At 42.4% G+C, this 22,582-nt stretch overlaps 2 protein-coding genes across 2 annotated transcripts in view; one reads left to right on the top strand and one right to left on the bottom strand.

Annotated features, from left to right (window-relative positions):
• Positions 1-22,582, top strand: part of ARHGAP6 (Rho GTPase activating protein 6) — a 457,788-nt gene that overhangs the window by 22,626 nt on the left and 412,580 nt on the right. The gene's annotated exons all lie outside the window — the stretch shown is intronic.
• LOC136385623 (polyadenylate-binding protein 1-like) lies at positions 13,916-16,039 on the bottom strand. Its single transcript, XM_066356726.1, has 2 exons — positions 14,545-16,039; positions 13,916-14,274 (listed from the first exon to the last, which is right to left on the bottom strand). The coding sequence occupies exons 1-2, from the start codon at positions 16,037-16,039 to the stop codon at positions 13,916-13,918; spliced, it is 1,854 nt and encodes a 617-aa protein (XP_066212823.1).

Raw genomic sequence — 22,582 nt, 5'->3', positions numbered from 1 at the left:
GATGTGGAAGAGGAGACGTGCTCCTATTAGGTCCTGAGCATGGGCGCCTGGGACAGTGCAGGAGGAGCTGTGCCCTGTGGGCTGTCCTGTCTGCTGTTGTGTGGACGGCTAGATGGGGGGTCCATGGATGGGGTAATGGCTAAGAAGCCTCTTCCTTCCTCAGCGCCTTTTGGAAAATCTCAGATGTGCTGTTCACAAAAACTCAACGAGGGAAGTGCTACAGGTGAGCCCATTTATTAATATTATAGCCATCATTTCCTTTCACTTTTTTAATAAAGCTTTATTGAGATTTAATTCGCACATCATGCCACTTACCCATTTAAAGTGTAGAATTCAGTGTCTTCTAGTCTAGGCACAGGGGCGTGCAACCATCAATTTGAGAGCATTTTACTTTAAATCTGAAGAAGAAACCCTGTTACCCATTAAGCAGTCGTTTCCCGTTCCTCCTTGCCTCCAGCCCTTGCCAGCCACTAATTTGGCCTCTCTTTCTGTCTCCTTGCATTTGTCTATTTTGGACATTTCATACACATGCAGTTATTTAATATGTAGTACTTTGTGTCTGGCTTCTTAGCATAATGGTTTTAAGGTTCATTCACATTGTAGCATGGATCAGTACTTCATTCCTTTTTGTTGCTGAATAATGTTCCATTGTATGGGTTGATCATATCTTGTTTATCCATCTCTCAGTTGATTGACATTTAAGCTATTTCCACTTTTTGGCTGTTGAGGATGACACTGCTCTGAACATTCTTGTACAAGTCTTTGTGTGGGCATATGTGTTCAATTCTCTTGCGTATATAGCTGGGAGTGTGGTTTCTGGCTACACTGAGGTTTAACAAATTCATGTCCTTTGCTCCTTTGACAAATATGAGAGTTGATTTTGCTGGGAATGTAATTCTTTGGCCTAACCAAGGTGTGACTACAAGGCATGTTATGAGTAAACATTTCAGAAGATTTTCCAAAAAGTAGCTCTAAGATGCTTTTAAGCGACAACAGCATCAAAGTGGGTGTAGGTGCTTGGCACCTGCGAATGGACTGTGTGAATTCTGCCGCTTGTTTCCAAAGTGTACTGGATATAACAAATGAAACGCTATATTTAGTGTTGAGTCTCTGGTGTACTGCTTGGTACTGCCGTGCATACATGGTGAATTGGAGAAGATGGAATGGTTCTGTGCCCGTGGACTGAACACGAGTGCAAAAAAGGGTCCAGTTATAAACTACTCATTGGTCCATCAAGCAATGTAGTAAAAGTCTGGATGTCTGTTATTTTTAAAGCGGTATTTTTCTATAGGGAGAAAAGCACAATGAGAGAAAAAAGATGAGAAAACAAATGATGTTGTCAAGCCTTTGCCAGAATGCTATGATTGATAATTACCTGCAGCTGAGCAGAAACCACATGGGCATGCTCAGAATGTGCTGAAGCAGTTTCTAGGCTCTCCTTCCTGCAGGCTGTGAAAATTCTTTAGCCTAAGAGCACTTGAACAGGAGAATATTGCCTTTTAAAAACTATGAAGTGTATTCAGGCGTGCAGAATATATATTGTGCCGAAATGCTCCAAAGGCAGGTTGGGGAAATAGCTATACATAATTTCAGTGCATGCTTCTTACATTTGAATTTGTCCCTGAAGTTTTTCAATGTCTGTGTGACCAAATGTATCTGTTACTTTATCAAAATGTCACATGTGGTATGACCTTCTTAATTTCTTAAGGTAGAAAGAGACTACTCAGCATATCACAGCTGAAAGGTCCTCCTCCTCCTTTGAGCCGCTTGCCATACAGGACGTTGTGCCAAATACCGGGCCATGCACTCTGTTGCTGAGGAACCAAATCAATGGCTTTGGGGGGAGTTCCCTCCCACCTGCACAATCTTCTTGGACCTCCCAGCACCCCCTTCTTCCATGTGCGGGAATAGATTTTACTCTTTCCTCTCCCTCCCTTTGTGCATGGTTTTGGTGGGTCCCGTCACTGCTAATGCAGGGGGGTTGCTGCTTTGAAAGATATGCTAATTGTCAAAGTGAGGCAGAATGTGAAATCGGATGATTAGGGGACTGCTTGTGTCAAGGACAAGCCTTCTCCCTAGACTGTCTCCCACTTACCAGCTAGGAGAAGAATTGATCCATCCGTCCATCTAACAGCAAATATTTGTCAAACACCCATCCCCTGTCACTGTCCAAATCTTGTGATGTAAAATTGCCCAACTTTCATACAAATGACTACTGTGGTTAGACAGTACACAGGAAGAATTACACTGGGAATCAAACTGTATTGGGGTATGTGGTAACTCCATCTAAACTGAGAGAAGGGAGAGTTGGGGGTGCTTAGGAATGATCACAGGGCCTCGTGGGAGGGGCAGCCTTTACTGTGTCTAGAGGTAGATAGGCTGTCAGTATATGAAGAGGAGACTCTTCTAAACATTTGAGGCTTGGAGATAAATATGAGCAGTAGCTCTGAGAAAGAAGCACCCTAAACGACAGTTTCAAGGAAGAAGCAATCACTGTCGCATGAGATTACAACTGGAGTCCCAGTAACAGGGTAAAGCAGCAAAACCAGAAAGCACTTTTTAAGCATCTGAGCAAACCTCTTATTTTCTTGATATATCCTTGTATTCCCTCACTGCATACTTTAAAGTAGAAGGTCATTTAAGGTAAGAGCAGCACTGTTCTTGCCTAGATTTGCATTTATTTTTAAAAACACCATGACTTTGGGAAGCAAACAAAAGCAGAGTTAGGATGACACCCAATTCCAGTGTAGGAGAGTTTTTCTTATTTAATTCAATGAAAAGATTAGTATTTGAAGTTTTTTGTTATGTTCAGATGGGAAACCAAATACAGACACAAACCTACAAGACTCTGCAGATGCAGAGATGTTTTCTTTTTCTTTCATTTTTATTTTTTGCGATGCAGAGACAGAGAGAGAGACAGAGAGGGACAGATAAGGACAGACAGACAGGAAGGGAGAGAGATGAGAAGCATCAGTTCTTCATTGGGGCACCTTAGTTGTTCATTGATTGCTTTCTCATATGTGCCTAGACTGGGGGGGGGGGGCTACAGCAGAGCAAGTGACCCCTTGCTCAAGCCAGTGACCTTGGGCTCAAGCCAATGACCTTTAGGCTCAAGCCAGCGACCATGGGGTCATGCCTATGATTCCATGCTCAAGTCGACAACCTCGGGGTTTTGAAACTTGGGTCCTCTGTGTCCCAGTCTGATGCTTTATCCATTGTACCACTGCCTAGTCAGGCAGTTTATGTTTTCTTGAGTAATGGATGTGGCACATACAACTTTAGCCTGATGACAGAGCATCAATTAGAGATTAGAATATTCATATTTGCTTCCCCGGGGCATTGCTTTTATGTTTCCTTTATATTTTATTAGATTTTAAAACTATGGAATCAGAAGCTTATCAAAAATATTACTGTAAGAGAACACATTGGTAAGAAAGTGGAGATGTGATTCATTCCTGTGATAACATCAATAGTCATCCAAACGTACTTTTTTTTTTGGCACAACATCATAGCTTTAAAATTACTTTCTTACACTCTAAAAATCACTTAAAATGTTAATTAATTGGCTAACATTTAAAAGGAGGCTTTAAAATGTTAAATATGGCTATCATATACCTTTACAGCAAATACCTTTGGATAGAATTTACTTAGTTTTTCTTGATCTGTCCATTAACCATAGCTAGAATAGCTTTGGCTGTTTTAGGTATTTTGCTAATTACATGACCCCATTTAGGAGAGCTGGGTCCTGTATACTACTGAACAGCCTCCAGAGTTACAAGGTACTGTAACCAGCCACCTGCTTGTCTACTCAAAGGTCCAGCACCTTCTCTGGAGCCCAAGAATGATTTGAGGGAAAATGTAAGCCATATTTCTATTCAACTTCAGTCTGAAGTTAGGTCTAAAGAAAGAAGAAAGCATGTATAATGGAATCCAACTCTTGGAAGACATCAAAAAAGGATTTTTTTTTTAACTGACAGGAGAGGAGATAGACAGACTCCTCCTGCATGTGCCGCGACCGAGATCCACCTGGCAACCTCGTCTGGGGCCAATGCTCAAATGAACCGAGCTATCCTCAGCACCCTGTAGCCGATGCCTGAACCAATTGAGCCACTGGCTGTGGGAGGGGAAGAGGGAGGGTGAGAGAAGCAGGTGGTCGCTTCTCATGTGTGCCTTACGGGAGATCAAACCCGGAACGTAAGCACACCCGGCCAGCACTCTATCCAGTGAACCAACCCAGCCGGGGCCAGAAAAGGAATTTTCAAGCAGTTTCTTGTACAATCTAGCTCTTTAATTTAGCATATAATCATTTCAGTCTATATAAATAAAAGGTCTTTTTTAACCTTCAAAAAAAGAAAAAGAACCCTTAACAGTTAAGGCCATGGGCATAGGGGTTGGGAGTTGGTGGTGAAGCAGGTTGGTGATAATCTCTTTTGATCTTTCTCCTCCTCTCTCTCATTCTCTCTCTCTCTCTCTCTCTCTCACACACACACACACACACACACACACACACTCTCTCTCTCTCTCTCTCTATGAAAAAAAATTCTATGAAAATTTATTGCTAAGCCAGAGCATCGAGCATTTCTCTAATCTGGAAGGAAAATTAAAAAAAAATTACACTCTTTTCATAATGTGCCCCAGTGCTCCCTTTCTGTGTCAGCCTTCTGCTTCGCTGCCTCCGGCCCTAGTGCGCTGTCACTGCCTTACCCGTTCATGTTGCTTAGACTCGGGGTTACCATTCCCAGCTTTGGGCATCCAGAAATCCTTTCAGATGAGGCTGTCCATCGATGCTTCCTGAAACTTCTGGTTTTCAGATTAGCTACATTATAATCTTTCCCATTTACAAATGTGACGTTCTTCTGCAGTCCGACATTTGTCTAAAGATAGCATTCATTATCCATTTAATCTTATTCATTCTAGTATACAAAATTAGAACTTGAACCTTGCTCTCTTACTAGCTAATATATTTCTAAATTTTAAAAAATCAAGTCTTAGTATTACTAGTTAGTCTGGAGCTATATATGATTTTTCTTTTGTCTGCTGGAAATATCTTCTTCTTTTGAATGGGGATGAGAACTTGAATTTAATATGGAGGGGGGAGTAATCTGGTCTTGTTTTCTCTGACAGTAGAGCAGTGCAGAGTTGTCTGGCCTGCTGACTCCTGTTCTCTATAGACAGATGCCGGGAAGAATTACTGTTGCAACTGAGAATAAATGGAAATTTTAATGGAGGGTATAGATTTTAATGGAGGGTATATATTGTCACATTTAGATGACAATAATCACTACCGATCTAAAATAGTTCAGTCAAATTGGTTGTTTGGTCATATAAACAACTCATCTAAATGCTTGAAATTTGGTTATTTGCGCACATAGCCTGAATTATTTTCAAGCTTCAGTTTTTAAAGTATGCCAACTTGCCAACAATTTTTTAAACTCTTTTAAATTGAATTTATTAGGGTGACATTGGTTCATAAAACCATACAGGTTTCAAGTGTACAACTCAATGAAGCATCATCTCCACACTGGATTGTGTGCCCACTGACCAAGCAAAGTCTCTTTCTGTCCCCACTTCCCCTGCTTGGGCCACCTCTGTCTACCCTGCCCCTTTTCCCTCTGGCTGTCACCACACTGCTATCTGTGCGCATGCGTGCGTGCGTATGCTTAATCCCTTCATTAAGATTTAGTTCTGGCAGATTACCTCCGACAACTAAATTTGCATTGCTTCCCTCTGAGTTTTTCACTTTTACACTTGCTCTTTTTGTTTTTCACTTGATTTTTTTTAAAATGAGAGACAGAGACAAAGGGACAGAAAGGACAGACAGGAAGGAAGCGAGATGAGAAGCATCAATTCTTCGTTGCGGCTCCTTAGTTGTTCATTGATTGATTTCTCATATGTGCCTTATCGGGGGGCTACAGCAGACCGAGGGACCCCTTGCTCAAGCCAGTGACCTTGGGCTCAAGTTGGTGAGCCTTGCTCAAACCAGATGAGCCCACACTCAAACTGGCGACCTCAGGGTCTCAAACCTGGGTCCTCTGTGTCCCAGGCCAACGCTCTATCCACTGCACCATCGCTTGGTCAGGCTCACTTGATCTTTTTTGACATTACCATTTTCTTTAGTCCAACTATAAACATTATTCAGTATTTAGTTTGCACTGAAGTAGATAATTCTAGATATGAAATGACTAAGAACAGTCTCTTCTTCTCACTTTTGTTTCTTCTGGTGATACCTGTTTGTATTTTGCTTTCAGAAGGTGTCCCACCACTGTAAGCAAACTTGTTCCATTCACTGTCTCTACCTGCCAAATCCTTAGGTTTGCTTCATTCTGGGAATGAAATATAGGATGGCTGTTTATTTCACTGAAAATTGTCAGTAATTTAGCTTTGGCCATATTGTTTTGACAGGAAAACAACCTATGTGTTACTGAACTTGCCCATTTTTCTTTCCCTGTAAGGATGAATTTGTCACTACCTACTACCTAAACATTGATGAAACTACCTAAAAACTAATTTCAGAGAGTCCCAAAGGGATACTTTTAATTTAAGCCACCAAGCCACTGGTAATTAGGAATATTTTTAAATGCCAATAAAACATTATCATAATTTGCATTTATTACAGCTAACACTTCAGAGGAAAGGGTAAAAGCAATTATAGAAAAAATAATTAGATTTCGTAAGAACTTGGGAAACAGAAACTTATCTAAAGTCAGTGAAGTGACTTTTCCAGCTTTTTACACAGAGACAACTTGAGTTACAACTCGACTTATTATCGCCTGACCAGGCGGTGGTGCAGCAGATAGAGCATCGGCCTGGGATGCTGAGGACCCAGGTTCGAGACCCCGAGGTCACTGGCTTGAGTGTGGGATTATGGTTATGACTCCAAGCTTGCTGGCTTGAAGCCCAAGGTCACAGGCTTGGGCCCAAGTTTGCTGGCTTGAGCAAGGGGTCACTGGCTTGGCTGCAGACCCCTGGTCAAGGCACAGATGAGAAAGCAGTCAATGAACAACTAAGGTGCCGCAACAAAGACTTGATGCTTCTCATCTCTTTCCCTTCCTGTCTGTCTGTCTATGTATTGTGTATCTCTCTCCCACTAAAACAAAACAAAACAGGAAAACAAAACCTGTCAAAATTTTTGTTTTCTATTGATATAATAGCCTTTTCTCTCAAATAGGGATTCAAATAATTAGACTAATGATTTTTGCTTCTATACATTATTAGAGGAACAAGTCAGAAGAAACAAAAGTGAAAGCAACATTTAGAAAACAGTATTTTATATAGTCTAGGAATTGTTAAAATTAGTTGATATGGTCCCAGCAGTCTTGAACAATGGCAGGATTTTGTGTCAAATATGATCACTGCTGCCTTTTGCCATATTTTAGTGGAATTGCCTGCCCTAAGCATCCCTGACTATTTCAGCTCTTCTGTTTGAGGCCCAAGCCTGCACCATCAGCCCACGTGTGCTGAGTAACGAATGTTATGCAACAAGGATTTTTAAAAACAGCTCTTCTTAAAAAAAAAATCTCGATCGTGCTAATGCATATTGGTTAATAGATTATTTTTCCTATTAATTGCATATTGGTTAATAGATTATTTTTCCCTTTTTGGCCAAGCTTTTTTCCTTAAATTGAAAACTTACAAGTGTATAAGTAAGGCACTACCTCGAAACAACATTTTTATTAGAAGGTAGCTCAACTTGGATAGTATAAAGGCTTTTTTAGTTTCACTTTGTAAAGTGAAAGTATGCACATATTTTTATCAAATTGATCACGGCTTAAAATTTTCTGTAACATAGTGGGGCAAAATTAGGTTTACAGCTGTATGTGAAACACACTTTATTATATTATTATTTATTCATTATTGTATTTTCCACACGCACGACTGTCGACCTACTTTGCCCCAGCGTGTATTTGGTTGCATGAAGTTACTGTTAAATTTGGCCGACCAGAATTTCATCTCACATTCCACGGCCACCAGTGAACTCTCTGGAGCAAGTTGTCATTTTCTTGTGATGGCAACAATGCTGAGTGACTTCGTGTGACCTGATGATCATGGAGGGGCAGTCTCTTTCCAAAATCTTGACTGATGCCAGGCAAGCAAGTCATTTAATTCTGTGAACCTTCAACTCTAATTCTTAGAAGGAATCTGGGGAAGAAACTTCATCTCAATCCCTGTCCCGGAGAATCCTAGAAACCCTACGTAACCCTCTCCCCCAAGCCCGTGGAGACCTTTGTAAACTCTACAAACTCTAGACATGCCTGTCACCATGAACTTTAGGAATCTTTCTAGTGCCTGCGCTCGTATCCTGATTGCTCTGCAGAAGAAAAAAGAAAAAAAGATATGCAATTAAAAAATACACTCTCGTCTGGGTAGAGAGCATAATACAGACCCCTGCTCCTCACAGCGCAGGAGGGCTTTTAGAAACACGGAACCCCAGACCCACTTCAGAAATCCTGACTTAGAATCTCATTGGAGGAAGATCCTCTGGGGGTCAGAGGCACAGCAGAGTAAGGAAAGCAGAGGGCTGAAAGGAAGGGTGCTGTTTGACAGGCAGGCCCACTCGTCCTGAGGACGCCTGACCTTGTGGGGAGAGGCATGTGGAACAAAGGTGAGGATGGAACCCTGCCTTAGAGCAGCCCGAGGACAGGTCCCCGAGGACAGGTCCCTTCCTGCTCAGGGCTGGAGGTTGAAAAAGCAGGCAGGTGTGGTAGGCCTAGTGTTAAAGACACATGCCACAGTCCACGAGGGGGATGTGGAGGGTATCAGCCATGTCTATAAGCAGTAGCCAGTGACCAGCTACAGCTCACTGGTGTCCTGCGGATATGCTGGCCATCGGGTGAGGTCAAACTGTAGACAGGTATAATTGATCAACTAGACTAGTAGTACCTATGGTTGGGGAGGATTGGGAGAGTGGGTATCAGAATCTCCCAGAAATGTATTAAAAAATATTTATGTTCTTACCTTCATTCCAGAGCAAGTGTCTAAAATTTTGGTTGATGAACGGAGACATATATATGCATTTTTACAGTAAACATAAAACTCAGGTCAAATTGATAGCCTGAATCCTCCCTTCCATCTGCCATCAGTTGAAAACTGTTTTGGGCAACAACAAAAAAATACAATTATATGCATTGATTGTCATGGTGAGGGCCGTGGGTTGTGCTTAGAGGGGGCAGGGGAACCTGAAAAAAAATCCTTTCTTGTTAACAGTCCCTATCTCTAATTGGCTATTATTCTACAGTGACAATAAAAAAGTTAAACTACCGCCCTGGCTGGTTGGCTTACTGGTAGAGCATCGGCCTGGCGTGTGGCAGTCCCGGATTCAATTTCCAGTCAGAGCACACAGGAGAAGCGACTGTTTCTCCCCCTCTCCCCCCCTTCCTCTCCTGTAGTCAGGGCTCAAATAATTCGAGCATGTTGGCCCCAACACTGAGGATGGCTCCATGGCCTCGCCTCAGGCACTAAAATAGCTTGGTTGCTGAGCAACAGAGTAGTGGCTCCAGATAGACAAAGCATCGCTTATAAATGAGCTTGCTGGGTGGATCCTGATTGGGGTGCATGCAGGAGTCTATCTCTCTAACTTTCTGCCTGCCTGCCTCTCACTTAATAAAACAACATCAAAAAAGTTAAATTACCCTTTTAAGTTAAATTCACATCAAATAAATGAAGAAATAACCCAAATGAGCAAACCATTCTCTTGCTGATTCTGGTTGGATGATCTATTGAGCAGATTAACTCAACTTGAGTGAACAGGAATGCCTTCTACTTTTAGTTAGGATGTTCATATAATTTATTGTCAAAATAGGGATGCTTTGGAGTATGGAAAGGAGTGTTAGGAATAATTTACATAAGAGTAAAAGACATAACCTGAGATTGTATTGGTCAAACTTCACCTGGAATGCCTTGTTCTTTTTTCCACGAGTATTCAGGTGGTACCCACTTTGGAAGGCCTCCATCATACCTCCTTCAAGAAGAATCTGTGGAATACTTTGGGCTTCCTTTGTGTGTATTATTCAGGCAACAGTGGTGCAAGCATGTCAGAAATGAGGATGTTTTGTATACCTCAAAGAAAGAATTCTGTGCTGTTACTTAATGTGTCTTTTTTCTCTCTTACTAATTAGAACGTAACCTTCTTGAGCACAAGGACTATGTCTCCCTGAAGCACCAAGGACATTGCAGTGCCCAAAGTGAAGAGAAAAAATTCTTATTGAATAGTTGACTTGCCAGTGTAGTAACATTCTTCTCTATGACTGTGACTAAAACTATGGGTACTGGCACTAAGAAAAACAAACTGGTTATTTAAAGATCTTTCTCTCGGGTTCATAAATTTATATAGTAGGAAGGGTTAAAATGAAGCCAAATACAGTTCATCATATCCCAAGTACCCGTTTAGTTACCAGATGTTTGAAAGTGTTCACTGGATTTAGACATTTTAACTACAACCAGACCTTTATAGGAGTATTTTATCATAAAAATGATCATTTGAGAATAAAACAGATATTTTTGTAATTATAAAAGTAATATACTTATTAAAACCCCTCAAAATGTAGAAAATGTGAAGATAAAACTAAAAATCACCCATAATCCTTTATTTTAGAGATTTTTAGTTGGAATATTTTGGTGTATTTCTTTGCAGTTTTTCTACATATTTATATACTATGTTAATGTATAAATGTGTATATATGTGGTAAGCAGTCTCTGTGGTGGTCCCTAGTGATGCCTCTGGAATCCACAGCCTTGTGTCAGCCCCTCCCTGTCAGTAACTTGAGAATATGGTCAATTTGAGGTATGTCACTTCCATTATTAGGGCAAAAAACATCATGAATTCTGACTTCCTAGAAGACTCTCTCTTGAAGCAAGCTGGCATGTTGGAGAGGCCTGCATGGCTAGGAACTGAGGGTGGCCTCTATAGCTAACAGCCGGCAAGAAAATAAAGCTTCTGCCTGACCGGTGGCTTGCAGTGGATAGAGCATCGACTTGGGATGCTGAGGTCTCCCGTTCAAAAACCCTGAGGTTGCCGGCTTGAGTGTGGGGTTGCTGGCTAGAGCATGAGATCACTGAAATGATCCCAAGGTTGCTGGCTTGAGCAAGAGGTCACTGGTTTGGCTGAAGCCCCTGGTCAAGGCATATATGAGAAAGCAATCAATGAAGAACTGAAGTGCCTCAACTATGAATTGATGCTTCTCAGCTCTCTCCCCACCCCCTTCCTGTCTCTCTCTCTCTTAAAAAAAAAAGGCCTCAGTCCAATAGCCCTCAATGAACTGAATTCTGCCAGCAACCTCAGGATTGTCGGCCTCAGTGGACACCTTGATCACAGCCTTGTGAAGCTGTGAGCAGAGGACCCAGCTAAGTTGTGCCTGGATTACTGACCCATAAAACCTGTGAGATGACAAATGTGTGGTGTTTAAGCTGTGTAGTTTTGAGGTAATTTATTATATAGCAATAGATCACTAATACAATTAGAGAATGTTCCATTTATAGTTTTATAGCATTTTTACATAACATTCTCTTAATAAATATTTCTTGTCATTAAAGATGATTAAAAATGTAAATTTTTATGGCTGCCAAGATAAACATAGTAAGGCTGTGCCATATTTTCATTATTCTTATATTGTTGGATATTTATATTTTAATTACTGTCTACTATAAATAATCCTCATATATCTATCTTCCACTACACATTTTATTATTCCATTAAGAGTCATTGCTAAAAGAGGAATCAATGAGTCAAAGTTTATGAATAATGTTAAGTATTTAGAAATATTGTCAAATTACTTTCCAGAAAGATTAGGCCATTTAACATGCCTCAGAGTATTTTATTTGTCAACACTGAATAGTAAAAAAGAAAAAAAAACCTCAAAAATAACAAAACAGCTGAATTGAGAAATAGTATCTCTTTGTTATTTTAATTTTCATTTCTCTCATTATATCTTCACATGACTATTAGTTGGTTCAAGCTTACTGAATATTTGAATAAAATAATTAGCCAAGTATATATAGCTTAAACCACTAGATCTAGAAGTAATTATATGAGTATGTTTGTAAGTCAGTATTCATCAAATGCTCCTTACATGCTTTACAAATATTAACTGTTTTTGATCCTCATGATAATGCCAAATCAGCTGCCACTATAATCCTCATTTGACTGAAAATAGACTAAGAACAACTTGCTGAGGGCAGCACAGAAAGAGAAAGCATGTTTCAAACTACATATAGCAATACAGTTGTCCTAGCTTGGATTGTTACAACAAAATACCATACCTTGCAGATGGCTGATTTCTTGTTATGTCTTCACATGACAGAGAGAGAGTTCTGGTCTTTTCCTTTTCTTACAAGGCCACGCATCCCATTACGGAGATCCCATTCTCATGACCTCAACTGACCCTGATTACATCCCAAAGGCCACACCTCCAAATACCATCATATCGGGACTAGGGCTTCAATACATGAAGTTTGGGCCGGACACATTCAATTCATAGCAACAGTGAACTGTATTCATTTATATACAGCTTCTATGTATTGGTGAAAACTGGAAAAAATTTTGACAGTTGAACAGCAGCAGTTCCTGCTGAGCTTTAATGTGTCAAATAAAGGTAGAAATTATATTTAAAATTTTTATACTGTGATCATCTATGCAGATTTAGGCCAACTGAAAATGTAATTTTCTAAAGAAAAATAAAGAAGAAAAATAATGCCAAGTCTCTAACTTAGACGGTTCATGTTCAAATTAAATTGGAGCTTTGCCAGTTACAAGTTAAACTATGGTTGGGGCATTTCAGTTCTCTACCTCGAAAGGCAGGTTTTAAAAAAATTTCTTACTGAATTTACTGGGGTGGTATTGGTTAATAAAACTGTATAGGTTTCAAGTGTACAGTTCTATAAGACATCATCTGTATGATGTATTACGTGTTCACCACCCCAAGTCAAGTCTCCTGTCGTCACCATTTATCCCTTTGCCCTCCTTTACCTCGCCAACCCCCTTACCCTCTGGTAATCCACACAGTATTGTCTGTGTCTGTGAGGTTTTTTTTTCAGTCCCATCACCTTTTCACCCTACCCCCTAACACCCCTTCCCTCTGACAGCTGTCAGTCTGTTTTCTGTATCTCTGAGTCTGTTTCTATTTTGTGTGTTAGTTTATTTTGTTCATTAGATTCCACATATGAGTGAAATCATATGGTACTTGTATTTCTCTGACCGGCTTATTTCTTTTAGCATAATACTCTCCAGGTCCATCCATCAAAGGCAGGTTTTAATAAGTCACGGAAATAGTAATTCCAAAGGCTTTCTAACAGCAGGATAGGAGATTGTTATGTGTTATATATTATATTAGGAAATGAAATATGCTTTCTAATAGTAACCACTATAAAACACACTTCAACAATTAAGTAGAAACCAGAAGAAATTATTTATCTTTTATTTCTTAAACTGATGTTTGCTAATCTATGTCCAGTAGAAAACACGTGCTTAGCTTAAGTATTCTCAAACTTAATAAAGTAGTTGATAATAGTGCTTTACTTCTAGGTAAAATATTAAACTTTTTCACTATATAAGACATTTTTACTCAAGCAAAAATTTCATAATCCAACCACAATAATTATAAAGTTAAAGAAATAAATACTCTAAATTTTTGTTTGCTGAACACTTTTTCTCATTCTATAAAATATTAACTCATTTTTCTTATTTTACTACTTTTTTGTTTTTTGTTGCTTTAAAATCAATAAATATTCTAGGACTAGCATTATCTTGGCTAAACATGGCATTTTCTCAGCCTATAAAGTTCAAAGTTTATTTCTAAATTTATGCTTTGCAGTGTTTTCTTTCCATAATATTTACGTGTTTCGACGTGTAGACATTTTTCTTCAGTGAGGCACGAGTTTCTTCTTGTGGTGCCTGATGAAGCTGGACCCCCTGTGGCACTGTTCATTGCTCCTCAGCAGCCAGATAGGCTTGCAGTAAAGTGATCGCTTCATCCACTTTGGAGCGGAGAGACTCTGGAGTCTCAAGCATATGAAGAAGTTCCGAATTATCCATCTCCAACAACATGCCGGTGATTTTAGTAGCAAGTACAGGGTCTATGGCTTGAATCAGAGGAAACAGCCATTCACCCAGCATTTGCTTTTGCTCTTCAGGAGAGGCGGATGCCAGCGTGGAGGCGATCAAAGACTTGTCGCCTTGTAGAGAAAGAGTAGGCTGCTTTTTGGTAGCTTGGGGCTGTGCATGAAGTTGTTGAGGATTGCAAACTCTGTCCAAGTATTTATACTGTAGAGTGGTGCGGACAGGAGCAGCAGCAGCAGCAGCACCAGGAGCAGGAGCAGCAGCAGCAGCAGCACCAGGAGCAGCAGCAGCAGCAGCACCAGGAGCAGGAGCAGCAGCAGCAGCAGCACCAGGAGCAGGAGCAGCAGCAGCAGCAGCACCAGGAGCAGGAGCAGCAGCAGCAGCAGCACCAGGAGCAGCAGCAGCAGCAGCACCAGGAGCAGCAGCAGCAGCAGCAGCAGCACCAGCACCAGCACCAGGAGCAGCAGCAGCAGCAGCAGCAGCAGCACCAGCACCAGGAGCAGCAGCAGCAGCAGCAGCAGCTGCAGCTTTAGAACACGGACCCGTTGTTGGTGCTGATGTTTTAGCAACATGCTCTGGCTGTGTCGAGACGACTTGTGGAAACTCTGAAGAAGATGGTGTCATGGTACCAAGTAGTGGCCCTGGAGAGGCTGGGCCAACAGCCCCCGGCATTGTTTGCAATGGATGGAGCCCCGCAGGCTGATCGGAGCGGTCAGAACTTGGTGTTAGCTGAGCAGCCTGGGTAGGAGGGTAATATGCAGCATAGTTCTCAGCCTCTGCGCTAGCTGGCATGAAGTGACTCAGAGGTACTGGCTGGCAAGGGTTGACGACCTGGGTGGGCATGGCTGCTGCAGTTGGTCGTCTCTGCATATAATAGCTATCTAGATGAGCCTGGCGCTCTTCTTTGCGCTGAGCAAAAGACACATACAGTGGCTTGTTGGCCACAATTCTACCATTCATTTCTGCTACTGCTTTAGTGGCTTCTTCCGGGGAGGAGTAACATACAAAACCAAAGCCCTTTTTGCGACCGCCCTCCACCATAACCTTTGCGCTAGTGACTGTACCATATGCAGAAAATTCTTCATGGAGACGCTCATCATCAATATCATCAGCCAGATTTTTCACGTAAAGGTTAACACCCGCTTGTCTGCTGAGCCTATTTTGCTTTATCTCTTCTATCTTTTGTTTCAGTTCTGTCTGCCTTTCCATTTTTTTCTGAGCTCGAGAAACATAAAGTATTTTTTCATTGACCTCCACTCCATCCATCTCGTCCACAGCCTTCTGTGCATCATCATGACATTTGAACCTCACAAATCCAAAACCTTTGGATTTGCCACTTTCATCGGTCATGACTTTGGCACTTGTGAGAGGTCCAATCTTAACAAAGAGCTCCCAGAGGTCCTCATCGCCCATGTCATCCCCGAAATTCTTAACGTAAACATTGGTGAAATCTTTCGCCTTGGCTTTGCGATCTGCTTCTCGTTCGTCTGGTTGCTTAAATCGCTTAACAAACAGTTTATGCCCACTTAGAAGCTTGCCGTGCATCTCCTCAATCGCTCTGTCTGCTGCCTTCTCCGTGTCAAAATGGACAAAGGCATGCCCCTTGGGGCCGTTTTCATCAGAAACCACTTTGCACGACAGGATGTTGCCGAAGGGCGAAAACATACTGAACAGCGTTTTATTATCAACGGCCTTGTCTAGGTGATTGACGAAGATGTTGCCTACACCGCTTTTGCGAAGCGCAGGGTTGCGCTGGGACCACATGATGCGGACCGGCTTGCCATTGATGGGGTCGAAGTTCATGGTGTTGAGGGCGTGCTCGGCGTCGGCGGGCTCCTGGAAGTTCACGTACGCGTAGCCCAGGGAGCGGCCGCTGAGCACGTCTCTGCACACCCGGATGGACACGATGGGCCCGGCCGCGCTGAACTTCTCGTACAGGGTCGCCTCGGTCACGTCGGCCTCCAGGTCCCCCACGTACAGGGAGCCCATGGGGTACTCGGGGTAGTTGGGGAAGCTGAAGCTCGGCTCGTCGTCATCGTCGGGCTGCGACGTGGCCATCGTCCTCGATGTTTCTGAGAGACTTCCGTGAGTGGAGCGTGAGCGCAAGGGAGAGTGCGAGCGACAGCCCAGGCGCGAGGCACAGACAGCGGCAGCGGGGGCAAGCGCCGAGGGACAAAACTGTGCAGAGTCGGAAGCGTTCAACAGCCGCAGGTCACGGGTTGACCCCCACTTCCGGCCGCGGGGGCGGGGGCAAGCGGCTGCGTCCCCAAGCCCCCTGCTCTTGGTTCCTCCCTGGAGCTGATGGGGCCGCGGGCCTTCAGTCTCAGCCTGGGCCACTTCGTTGGCTTTTATAAGACAGAAGACGAAATAGCCTCTGGCAGGGTAGGTGCCAATTTTTATTTTGTAGGTTTTTTTCAGAGTTTTTATAAAAGATAAATTTAAAGACAATGTGTGTGTGTATTCGAATATATATATGTATATATGTGTGTGTGTGTGTGTGTGTTTGAAGGCTAGAACCCATACTTTGCACTTTCAGCTCTAACCAGCCTGAAGAAGGAGCTAATTATTAAACTTTTAAACCTTCAACGTTGGATCATCACAATATCAGCATCATATTTAAAACAAATACTGCTGGCCCTGGCAGGTTGGCTCAGAGGTAGAGTGTTGGCCCAGCTTGTGGAAGTCCCAGGTTTGATTCCCGGCCAGGGCACACAGGAGAAGCACCCATCTGATTCTCCACCCCTACCCCCCCTCTCCTTCCTCTCTGTCTCTCTCTTCCCCTCTCGCAGCCAAGGCTCCATTGGAGCAAAGTTGGCCCGGGCGCTGAGGATGGTTCTGTGGCCTCTGCCTCAGGTGCTAGAATGGCTCTGGTTGCAACAGAGCGACGCCCCAGATGGGCAGAATATCACCCCCTGGTGGGCATGCCGGGTGGATCCCGGTGGGGTGCATGTGGGAGTCTCTCTGCCTCCCCACTTCTCACATCAGAAAAATACAAATAAATAAATAAATAAATACAAATACTGCTGATTTATGAAAGGTCTACAGACAATATTAAAATAACTGCATGCTCTACACCAGGAGCTAATAACCTATGGCCCATGGGACGACAAGTCTGTCTATGGTTTCATTAATTTATATACACGCTACTAAGAATTCTGTTACACTTTGAAATAGTTGTAAAATAAATCAAAAGAAGAAGAATGTTTTGTGACGTGAAAATTATAGGAAATTGAACTTTTAGTGTCAACCAATTAGTTTGGTGGGACATGCCTATGTCCATTTATTTATTAATTTATTGTCTTTGGCTGCTTTTATTCCACAATACCAGGCCAAGTAGTTGTGACAGACCACGGCCCTCAAAGCCTAAAACAGATACTGTTCAATCCTTTACAGGAAATGTTTGCTGACCCAGAGGCGGAATAAGGTCAGTTGAGGCCCTGGGCACAGAAGAAAATATTGGGCCCCCTTAAAAGAAAGAGACAACTTGGTGTCATTAGAAAAAAGTGTCAAGTTGGGGTTTTGCGAGGCCCAGGGCGCACGCCTGATGCTCCTCCATTAAATCCACCTCTGTGCTGACCTTTGCTGTAGACTGGGCCTCCCTCTGCCCACACTGCGAGATTTTAAAACTAGACTGGAACACATACAACATGGGGAATCAGGCAACAGGCAAAATAAACTTCCTTTTTTTTCAGGAAAGAGATGATCACAGCTCATCTTCAGGAGCATTTTACTTAAAGACATAATGTGACAACACAGACATAAGTATTTTATCTATCTATAGTATATTTGAAGTGATTATAGATTTCCAGGAGCCCGAATTTTTTTTTTTTTTCCTTCCTTCCTTCCTTCCTTCCTTCCTTCCTTCCTTCCTTCCTTCCTTCCTTCCTTCCTTCCTTCCTTCCTTCCTTCCTTCCTTCCTTCATTTTATTTATTTATTTATCTATTTGTTTATTTATTTTTAAAAAGAAAGAGATAGGGGGTAGACAGACAGGAAGGGAGAGAGATGAGAAGCATCAACTCATAGTTGCGGCACTTTAGTTGGTCACTGATTGCTTTTCTCATATGTGCCTCGATGGGGAGAAGGGCAGGCCGCTCCAGCCAAGCCAGTGACCCCTTGTTCACACCAGCGACCTTGGGCTTCAAGCCTGCGACCACGGGGTCATGTCTATGATCCCATGCTTAAGCCAGGGACTTCGTGCTCAAGCTGGTGAGCCTGCTCTCAAGCCAGATGAGCCTACAGTCAAACCGGCGACCTTGGGATTTTGAACCTGGGTCCCCAGCATCCCAGGCTGTTGCTCTATCCACTGCGCCACCACCTGGGTAGGTGGAGCCCAATTTTCTCTTTACTCTTTTTTTTTGCTACAGGGACAGAGAGACAGAGAGAGGGACAGATAGGGACAGACAGGCAGGAAGGGAGAGAAATGGGAAACATCAATTCTTCCTTGCAGCTCCTTAGTTGTTCATTGATTGCTTCCTCATATGTGCCTTGACCAGGGGGCGACAGCAGAGCGAGTGACCCCTTGCTCAAGCCAACGACCTTGGGGTCATGTGTATGATCCCTCACTCAAACCAGCGACCCTGTGCACAAGCTGTTGAGCCCTTGCTCAAGCCATATGAGCCCGTGCTCAAGCTGGTGACATCAGGGTTTTGAACCTGGTTCCTCTGCATCCAAGTCTGATGCTCTATCCACTGCACCACCACCTGCTCAGGTCTGAATTTTCTGAGGCCATCTCTGTTCCCTGTATGTGAGTGACATGTCCTTTAGGGCAGCATTGGAAAACACTGCCAGGTGGTCCAATGAGTTCTTTCATTGTTATTTCATCCTCTCAGTAACCTTCCAAGTAAATTTTACTTTGCAATTTTAGTGATGAGGAAATGGGCCTAGAAAGATGATGTTATTTGACTAATATTGCATGGCTAATCAGAGATCGCTCCAGGATTTATATCTTAATTCACCTAACTCCTTGGTTGGCAAACTGAACATGGCGAACTGCATGTGGCTCTTTGGCCCCTTGAGTGTTTAGCAAAGGCCAGCTTAGGAGTACCCTAATTAAGTAAATAACAATGTACCTACCTATATAGTTTAAGTTTAAAAAATTTGGCTCTCAAAAGAAATTTCAATCTTTGTACTGTTGATATCTGGCTCTGTTGACTAATGAGTTTGCCGACCACTGACCTAACTTCTAAGCTTTTCTCAGAGTATTTTGTCTTATTGCCAGTCAGAGGAAGAGTGTCATTAACACAGATCAGGAATCTTACCATAACTCATTGATTATTTTCTACCCCTAAATTTTCCTCCACTCATCAAAATAAATACAGAGCCATATCTATGCATTCATCACCTTTCCATCTATCTATCCATCCATCCATCCATCCATCTATCCATCTTCCCTCCCTCTCACTCACTATTAATTCAAACATTACATGTTTATTTGGCACCTAGTTCATGCCAACCATCCTACTAAGCATATAGTTGTGAATAGAAGACACATGGTCCCTGTCTTCATAAAGGTTATAGTACTTTTTTACCTGCCAGAGCCACACAGGAGGAATTTTATTTGCCCACGGAGTTTGATGTCTTCACAGTTCACAATCTGCCCATTTGGAAGTCACTTAAACTGAACTTCTTGGATGGATTTTTTGCTTTAATATTCTGAATAGTGGAATGAAGATGTTATAATTTGATATTTGAATTGAAGGATGAAAAATACAGGAGATGTCAGCTCTTAAAAAACTAAATGTAACACTTTACATAAATATTTCCCTCAGAGCTACTAAACACATGCCAAATTCTACTAACAATGATGTATAAATATACATAAAGATATAAAATATTTGGTTACACATTTTTCTTGATCCTGTCACAAAAGACTTTCATCTATTACTTGTTTTGAGAGAACAGAAGCTGGCAGGGGTAATTAATAGAGCTGACCTCTAGGGTGAACAGACGCACACACTGGTTGGAGGAGCCTTGGACTCATTTCAAAGGACTTTGCTGGTGAAACTTGGAAGTGCCGTGTGGCTGCTGGGAGTTTTGTTTTGGTAGTAGTTACTGGTTAGGCTCTGTAAATTTTTCTTTCAGACGTTTGGCTGTTACTCAAAGATTGCCTTTAAGAATTGTATTTTGTAACTTAAGAGCAGAAGCTATTATTAGCTGTGTGTTTGTGGTTAAGACATGAGGTCAGCTTTGGCAGAGAACTCTCAAGGGTGTGTGAAAGGAACCTCAGGCCAGCCGTTCTGTGGCCACTTGGTGCCTTGGGGAGCAGCTTATTCCTGGGCACAGAGGAGGGACTCTGCCTTCCAACTGCAGGGAGTATGTGCTTTAATAATGGAATACAGCCTTCGGGAGTTAGGAGTGATTTGTAGCACATTTCTTTTTCAGAATTCAATATCCTAATGAAGAGAGATATATATTCCATATTCATAATTGCTTAATTAGGCCAGGGACCATGTTGGTCTTATTCATTATAGTACCCCCACACACATGCAGTGCTGGACATAAATAATGTATATTTGCTGAATGAACGAATGAGTTAAAAATGACAATAAAGAGGAGGTTTAGAAAGATTAAGGACATATGTTAAATGGAAGAATAGACTTTTTCTTTTTTATTAAGTGAGGGGCAGGGAGGCAGAGGGACAGACTCCCACATGCACCCCAACCAGGATCCAACTGGCAAGCCCCCTAAAGGGTGATGCTCTGCCCTTCTGGGCCTGCTGCTCCGTTGCTCAGCAACCGAGCAATTTCAGTGCCTGAGGGGAGGCCATGGAGCCATCCTCAGTACCGGGGCCAAACTGCTGGAACTGTTCAAGCCACAGCTGCAAGATGGGAGGAGAGAGAGAAAGAGAGAACAAGAGGTGGAGGGGTGGAGAGGCAGATGATCATTTCCCCTCTGTGCCCTGACCGAGAATTGAACCCAGGGCGTCCACGTGCAGGGCCTATGCTCTACCACTGAGCCAACTAACCAGGGCCAAGGATATAGACATTTGTAATCAGAGAACACTTGCAGCTCAAGCACTTCCAAATGATGACAAATATCCAAGGTGAGATGACCATCCTCGTGAAAGCCGCCACTGGAATAAGTTCGAGTTTTCTGAGGAAATTGAAGAACTGTGAGGTTATGGGCTGCGTTGATGCTGTGATCACTAAAGGGGATGGCAGAAGGCTGAAGTGGAGATGCAGGAGAGTAGGCAAGTCCCTTCCTTTCCTAGCTCTCTCTTGAGATAAATTTAATTTGGTGTAAATAAAGATATTAACCCTGCAAGACTCTCCTACTTATGTGTGCACACGCATGCACCCCCCCCCACGTACTGTAGTATCTGTGATGATCACATGTCAATAATAATTAAACAGTCAATGTAGACACATGACCAAAATGAGCTAGGGTTGAGAGCTGTGGAATGATTAGAACACATGACTTTTTTGTGCTGATAGCAGAGCAGGACCTATTTACAGTCACCTGAAAGATTTAAACAGGGAGAAAACAATTCTAGTTTTGCCCAACCATCCTTCTATCTATTTTGTGAGAAAGTCTCCATATTGAGGAAAGGGACTTCATGTATCATTACCCACTTGCTTTGATATATCAGATTTGGGGTGGCATTTTCAGGGGCGCTCTGGAGGAAGTAGTTATTCTTATTCCAGTTCACAGTGGTACCTAGAATTGGGCATGGTTAGAATTTCCTTATGCTCTGATAATCAACGTGCTGTAGAACATCATAGAAGGGAACATAGTATTGCTGCTGTTTGCACAGATGCAAAATGAACCCAACATATAATATTTTAAAAGGAAGCTTTTGTAAAAAGATTAGTAAAGCTTTCACCTGACCAGGTGGAGGCACAGTGGATAGAGCGTTGGACTGGGACATGGAGGATCCAGTTTCGAAACTCAGAGGTCACCGGCTTGAATGCGGTCTCATCCAGCTTGAGCACAGGCTCACCAGCTTTAGTGCAGGGTCACTGGCTTGAGTGTGGAATCATAGACATGACCCCATGGTCACTGGCTTGAGCCCAAAGATCACTGGCTTGAAGCCCAAGGTCGCTGGCTTGAGCAAGGGGTCACTTGCTCTGCTGTGGCCCCCTGGTCAAGGCACTTAAGAGAAAGCAGTCAATGAACTATTAATACTAAGGTGCCGCAACGAAGACTTGATGCTTCTCATCTCTCTCCTTTCCTGTTTGTCTGTCCCTATCTGTCCCTGTCTTTGTCTCTGTCACACACAAAAAAGACTAGTAAGGCTTTCAATAAAAAATCCTTTAAATTCTTGACAGTGAATAATAATGCAATTCCCTTTTTATAGATTCATTTATCTTTCCTGAATCAGAAGATGATATTGGAGACAGTGCTTTTCCAAAGTTATAGTAATATAGTTTTCTCTATAACTTTCAAATAATTGTCTATGAAATAATTTTGGATTCCTATTTCAGGAACTTTGCCTTGACAGCAAAATCATAAATATTTCTTCGTAAGTCAAACATTGTAGGTGACAGTCAGATTCACCTAGTACATTTTGTTTTTCTCTGTAATCTCAAATA

This window comes from Saccopteryx leptura, chromosome X, assembly GCF_036850995.1.
Source record: "Saccopteryx leptura isolate mSacLep1 chromosome X, mSacLep1_pri_phased_curated, whole genome shotgun sequence".
In the NCBI taxonomy this organism is placed as follows: Eukaryota; Metazoa; Chordata; class Mammalia; order Chiroptera; family Emballonuridae; genus Saccopteryx; species Saccopteryx leptura.
The sequence above is the reverse complement of the archived record's forward strand: the minus strand, read 5'-3'. Positions and strand labels throughout refer to the sequence as shown.